Source organism: Cryptomeria japonica, chromosome 11 (assembly GCF_030272615.1).
Source record: "Cryptomeria japonica chromosome 11, Sugi_1.0, whole genome shotgun sequence".
NCBI classification, from domain to species: Eukaryota; Viridiplantae; Streptophyta; class Pinopsida; order Cupressales; family Cupressaceae; genus Cryptomeria; species Cryptomeria japonica.
Genome location: NC_081415.1, coordinates 574,450,966 through 574,458,413, shown reverse-complemented (window position 1 = coordinate 574,458,413; position 7,448 = coordinate 574,450,966). Strand labels below are relative to the sequence as shown.

General features: G+C 32.1%; 1 protein-coding gene across 1 annotated transcript in view; it reads left to right on the top strand.

The window, feature by feature from the left end:
- Nucleotides 1-286: 286 nt before the first annotated feature.
- Nucleotides 287-7,448, top strand: part of LOC131064759 (pluviatolide O-methyltransferase-like) — a 56,279-nt gene continuing 49,117 nt past the window's right edge. The window contains exon 1 of the mRNA XM_057999028.2: nt 287-439. Coding sequence (XP_057855011.2) covers nt 287-439 — 153 coding nt within the window. The remainder of the gene's footprint in view (nt 440-7,448) is intronic.

Sequence of the window (7,448 nt, the reverse complement as noted above, 5' to 3'; positions counted from 1 at the left end):
CTTTTGAAGATTCACTGGTTATGGCCACATCAAGTGGTATCAGAGTTAGTTATGAACTAGTTGGTGGAAGAGTTGTTTGCGAACTTTGAGGCATTCCTTTGGGTGGACATATCACCAATTGGAGGTAGGCTGCATGTGTGTTCATTAGATCACTGAGTGATAGGCAATTGAAACTGGTAGTCAGATCACCAAGTTGAGGCAGTTCACCAGAGCGGAGGAGGAGATGTCGCATACAAGGATGAACCCCCAGAGGGTAGAGAAGATGATGGAGGATTTCAAGAATGAGATGAGGAATGAAATTCAGAATGCATTGGTTGGTTTGCAGAGGAATCCAAAATCTGAAGATGAGTATGAAGAAGTTGGTGAAGAGCTTGAGGCAGAAGAGGCTGAAGGACCGGAAGACGAAAGAGAGGAAAGTTTCCTAAGAACAATGGCACAAGTGAGTAAAGTTCATAAACTAGAGGTTTCAAACTTTTCCAGAATGTTGAACCTAAAGGATTTGATTGATTGGATTAGAGAGTTGGATGATTACTTTCAGTTTGAGCATGTCAAGGACCCGCAGAGAGTCAGGTTGGAACAAACTAAGTTGAAAGGGCATGCTTCCTTATGGTGGAAAGAATTACAAAGAGACAGAGTGGATAATGGTGAAATGAAGATCACCTAGTGGAGATAGATGGTTGCAATATTGAAGGCCAAGTTCATACCAGGAGAATATGAGTTGGAATTGTTCAAGAAGTTGTAGAACCTGAAACAAAGAAACATGACTTGAAAGAGTATACTAAGGAATTCTACAAGGTGATGATTAGATCTAGACATAAAGAGATGGATAGAGAAAAGGTGGCGAGGTATATAAAAGGACTTGCATTTAACATTCAAGATGAGATGAGTATGTTTAGGGTTTCCATAATTAAAGAAGCTTACCAGTATGCTCTAAAGGATGAGGACAAGGTGAGAAGAAGACAGACGAATAACCCTAGAGGGAAGAAGATATTCAAGGGAAAGATGAGTACAGAGAAGAAGAATGTTGAATAAGAATCAAAATCTAAGTGGAGTAAAGAACCAGAATAGGAAACACAAAGAAAAGGTAGTGGTAGTACCAACAGAGAATTTTGCAGCAAATGTTTCAAGTGTGGAGAAACCAGACATAGATTTTATGAATGTAAATAGAGAATGGCAAGAAGTTGTGTGGTGAATGAGGAACTAGAAGGAGAAGTTACTGGAACTAACTGTGCACTAGAGGAAGGAGAATCCCTTATTTTTAGAAGAGTCATGATGGAGCAGAGCAGTGAAGATACCGAACCTACTCAGAGAAAGAGTCTTTTCCGGACTATGTGTAAATATGGTGGTAAGTGTTGCAAGGTTATTGTGGATAGTGGAAGAATTGATAATTTGGTATCTGAGGAGATTCTAGTGAAGCTTGGATTGAAGAGGCTTGAGCATCCTTGTCCTTACAAGGTAAGTTGGTTACAAGATTATCAAAAGTTAGAAGTAAAGGAACAATGTTTGGTAAGTTTTAATATTGGGCCTTTTAGGGATGAGGTCTTGTGTGATGTTGTATTATGAGTGCTTGTCATGTCTTGTTGGGAAGACCTTGGCAATTTGATAGAGGAGCTATTTATGACTGTAGAAGAAACCTAATCACTATTGAGAAGGATGGGTAGTAGTTCACATTGACTTCTTTGAAGGAGAAGGAGAAGGAGGTGAAGAATTTGAGTCTTGAGAGAAGTTGTAGTATTGAGAAACTGATTGTAGAAGTTATACAAGAAAAAGGCACAAGCTTGCAAAAGGATCTAATAGATAAGCTTGATGAACAAATAGAACTGGATGACAAAAAGCTTATGGTGACACACCTGATGAAGTCTTGTGGCAAAAACAAATCAGAGTTGCAGAAGAAAGAGAGTAGTAAGAAAAGACAAAGTGCAGATCTGGAGCAAAGAAAGAGAAACAAAGAGAGTTAGAAGTTAGAGAATCTAGTTGAGGTTCAAGAGGAGCTAAAGAAGAGGTTTGCAGATAAGGAAAATGTTTGGATCAAAAATGAGAATGGGGTCTTTATCCTAAATCCTTTTTGATGTTCATGAGTTTCCTCTCATGGAACATCTCTTTCTACCTAGGGTGTCTTATGTAGGAGCATCCACTGTCTCTGAGAAATCTTGCATGAACCCAAAATATTTCCTTTCAGTTTAGTTCTTGTTTAGTTCTATGTCCAGTTTTCTGTGTTCTTACTGGTAGGTGCTAGTAGTTTCTTGCTTTTTATTGTAGATCCTATTTTCGGTTTCTAGGCTGGTTCATGTGCTTAATTCCATATTTTTCAGTCCTTTGGATTCTTTTCCGGCTAGTTATCAGTCCCAGTTTGACTATTTCAAGGTTTCAGGATAGTTCTTGAGCTTGGCGGTTGGTTTTCCTTCATTTTCGGAGAGGTTCCTTGGCGTGTGGATATATTTGGGGTCTTGTCTGATATTCTTTGGTGTGTTGCCAACCTTCCTATTGATCTGCACTTCTTGGTTGTTATTTTCTAGAGGAATTTCTTTAATTCTTAGGGCTGACCTAGTTACACATTTCATTTTCATTCATTGGTAAATGTAATCTTTTGTGGGTGACCTGGATATGTTCCAGAGGGTATATATAGGATTATGTAATTATTTGTAGGAAATAAAAGTAGAGATCAGAATAAGGATTTAGATTCGTGATTAGAGATCTGGTTGATTCTAAGAGTCTTAGATGGATTGTATCTAGCATGTGGCCTACATGTAATCGGTTGACTATCAAATGCTCTATGATGACTATATGATGATGGTTGTCGGAGGTTCAAAGACAATAACATGACATGTTTCTTTAATCTTTATATGTTTTATTATTCCTTTTGTTGTGTTGCTCTTGATGCATAAGCTAGTCAGTTCTCTTTTGAGGATTCACCGGTTGTGGCTGCATCCTTAGGGTTTTTATCAATAAAGGATTTTGAATCTGTTATTTGTTTTTGTTGAGAAACCCTTTAATAGAGCTCATTTATAAGTGAAAGGTAAAGAGAATTATGATTTTGACAAATTAATATTTATTTCATATATAAATTAAAATAATATCAAACATGTGATTATATTGAGTTTAATGGACAGGTGTGTTCAGAATAAGAAAAACGTTATTCAAATACCAACTTACTTAATCTTTTTCTTATTATTTATAATTTTTAATATTTTGTTTTTATATATGTATCCTTCAGACGTGTTGTGTTTTATTAAATTGAGAAAAGCTATTTAATTTGAATTGCCAATGGCAAAGTTTCAACATGGTGGTGAGATCCTCTGCTTTATATCAATTTTTTGCAGAAATTTTTATGATTTTATGCTTTATTTTTTTGGGTATAAAAACACAACCAATTCAACATACATATATAGAATTTAATTAAGCTTTGATGATTACTCAACATTCAAAAGTAATTTTTTTTCCAATTTTTTTTTGATAAAATCTCCATCAACTCTATTTTTGAACAACACTTTGCATGTTGTACTACATTTTTAAGCTTTTAGTTTTATTATCCTAAGTTTTATGCTTAATATTCAATTGCAGTTTAAATTTTATCTCTAGATCTCTATTTTTCTATATAGTTAAACAACCAATACAGTGTAATATATATTTTTAATTCATTTTTGTAGATCACTCAGTTCTAAGCGGTCATTTTTGTAATGTTTGTTATAAAGTCTCTATCAACTCTACATTTTTTTTAATATTTAGATTTTATTAAAATATTTTTTAACAAATTAAATTTTGATAAAAGCCATTTTATTTGTTGATTTTTGCAAATCATGAAAATATTAAAAAACAAAGCATAAGCTAACCAATATTACCATTTTCTGATACAGATGCTTGGTATGTTGGAGCTAAATATGATTCTAGATTTTGGCTTTAGTTAGATTTAAAATCTTTAGTTATTGGGATCTTTTTTGTTGTTGGTAATTACACGATAATAAGAAATGGTTTGAGTGTTGATGTTTCATTGGGAAACAATAGCTATATTTATTTAGGAATTTTTCTTCCAGTACATGTTGGAAGAGTTTTCAAAATAGCTTTATAATGGTTAAATCTTTTTCACATAAAGGTAATTATATAAATATTTATAAAAGATCTAAATGCTTGCCATTAGTAGATAGAATTTAAAATAATTTTGAAAATGTATGATTATGATTTTTTCTTTAATAAATTTTATTGCATTTAATAAAAGATAAAATGTCTATGATTATGATTGTTCTTAATAGATTTTATTACATCACTTAATAAAAGATATAATGTCTATTATTTTTAGGTATGTTTATGTGATATTTTCTTACATATTATCTTTTTTCAGTTATTAAATAAATTATATATGAATCTTGGCATGTACATGTTATGATAATTTGAATTATCTTGTCTTGTGTGATAGTGTCCATGATCCAAATTTGAAGGATATTGAAAATATGCTTGCTCAAGAAAATTAGGCAGCCTCAATGGATCATTTAACTAAATAGGAATCCCACACTATGTAGCCTTGAAGAAACCTTCTTTAATTTATATTTTTAAGATATAATAGGATAGATGTAAGATCAGTTTAAATGTAAACCATTGATAAAAATACCCATTTATATTGATTTTTCATAAAAAGGAACACACCATTAAATAGTTGGTCTAAGTAAATCAAAATGACAAAAAAATTCATAACATTTGGAACAAACTCATTATATGGTGTCTCTAAATGAATCAAAATGACAAGAAGAACCACTTTGTAGTTGTTGCAAGTGAAATCAACGTGACAAGTAAAAATCCTTTCTAGTTGTTGCCAGTGAAATCAACAAAAAAAAATTTTCTTTGTGTACTCAAATATAAAATATATTTATTATAGCTTGAATGAGATTAAATCATCTAATTTCTAGGCTTGAAAATATATTTTTTAAGGATAATCACATATAGTATAAGTCATATACATAATGAAATGAACCTCCTTAACTATTATATGATTTGTGAAGTTATTCTTAAGATAGTGTACAATTAAAAATGAACATTTCCATCAAATATGCAACATCCTCTATTCCAAAATGTTTGTGGTGGTCTCATCCTACTAACAATCTTCTTATCTTTTTATATGATCTCAATTTTAGATAGTATGTTAAACTAGTTTAATGGGAAATAATTCTTAATAATTAATACATTTAAATTTGAAACAATGAAAATCATAGTAGGCTTTGAAATGACCCAAAAACTTAAACATTGATTTTATAGGGATCCAAAACCCACTAACTAAACATTGCGGAGGAAAATCCACATAGCTGAACACTAGAAACAAGGCACCAAAGAGCTGGCTAAAACATCCAAAAGTCCAAATCTATCAAACAAGAGAGCTTAGATATACATAGGGAAAGGGTTTTGCAAGGCTCCCATAACTTTAAAACCTAGTAAAATTAAAACATAACACAAAGAAAACACCTACATGACTAAGTTTTGGAAACATTCCCATAAAATTTAAAATAAGGGCATCACCAAAACCTCCTAAGCATCCAAGAACCTAAAGAAGGGTAGAAAAAAAGAGTTTTTACAAGCTCCCCAAAAATTTAGAAAGAGTTTTAGAATGGCTCCCATAACCATTAGGAAAATCAAATCAAAAGCCCCCTTACATCAAGTCCCCGCCTCTCCTACAAAGCCCATCTCCACCTCAATAGGGACAATAAAGGAATAAACCAATAGTAAAAAGAGCCAGAAATGAGCTACTTCCACTCCCATGAAGCCAAGGTTAGGAGATAGAGTAGAAAAAGCCTAATTGTAATAGCATCCAACCTCTCCTACAAAGCCATTCTCCACCTTAATATGAGATGCCTCCACCTCAATAGAAGCAACAGAGGATGAAGAATAATGTTGAGAAAACCAAACCCTATCCTTTCCAACAAGAAAGATCTCCACCTCTACAGGAGAAGACTCCACTACCATACGAGTAACATAGAAAAGAACCAAGGAAGAAACAATAGGAGCTCACACTTAGAAATAGAAAACATGAAACCGATGGGCTCCATCTAAATTCACTAAGCTGAACATCTCCTCAAAACTAGATAAAACCCTTAACCAAAAATAGTGACCAATAAAAATGGCTGCAAAAGAAATGGAAGCTATTTGCTCAAGATTTTGAAAAATAACAAGGCTCCCTACAAGAGCAATGAAAACTGATATGAAAAGATAAACATAGAGAAAAAGAATACCCCACAAAAAGATAGAGACAAATCCCAAAAGGGGAAAAAGAAGACTCAACCTTGCCAACAGGAACAAAACCTTAGCACAATCACTAAAAAAAGTATAGGATTTGCAAAAATAAAGGAAACCCATAGCTGATCACTCTTTTAAAAGGACAAAGCCTTCACACCCAGAAACAACATCGCCAACAACATCTCCTTCCAAGATTGAATCTACAACATGACAATTACTCACAAAATAGAAACAAGTAGCATGTCATGTGCCATGAGATGTCACAACATGCTCACTATCACATGAAGCCACAACAAGCCCTCTAAAATCCAACCATTGCACAAATACATAGCATACCATCCACTACACAAGGAAACAACAAGCCCACTACCATGTAGACTCTAGAGCATAGCCATCACCATTATCCTCTCAATCTCCTTCATCCTCACCCTCCTTCCCTACAACATCTCCACCTAAAACCCTAGAAACACTCCATCTCCTACTCCCTCTCATCTTCTCATATCTAAGAAATGTTGTCCTATTTATTTCATGAAAACCAACAATAAAATAATTCAAATGTTCATTCTACAAATTTTTAACAATCTAATTCTAGATTTATATTTTAAAATAATTTCTTTATATATATTAAATATGTATTAACATTTTTTTTTCTTATTTTTAAAATCACTAGAAATTTTAAAAATTGATATTATACAACCTCTATGATATATAAGTATTTATTTGAGTATTTCTCTATATTTTAATTTTTTAATTATGTGTTTTAGTATTTAGTCGATTCTTATATATAGATATATTTATCTTTCTTCGTTTTCCTTACATTGTTTTGTATTCTTGTTTTTGAGGTGGATTTTTATCTTTGTTAGTAAATATTTAACACCTTTATTTATATAGTTACTCATATTATTTCTAGTCTTTTATTTATTCTTATGTTACACTTATATTTCCTAAACATTTATTTATATTTTTCTCATGTTTTATATTTATTTATCTATAATACTATCTTATTTTGTATTCTTTTATATATTACGAACTTATATTTAATTAATTCAATGTATATCCTTTTACTTCTTCATATTATATTTTGTTATTTTATTTATTTATTTATCTTATTCTCATTAGCATACAAATGCACTTTCTCTTACACATACTCATGCACATTTACATAGATTTACCCATACATGCACACTTTCAATTCATATACATATATATGTTGCCAGTTACACAAATATACA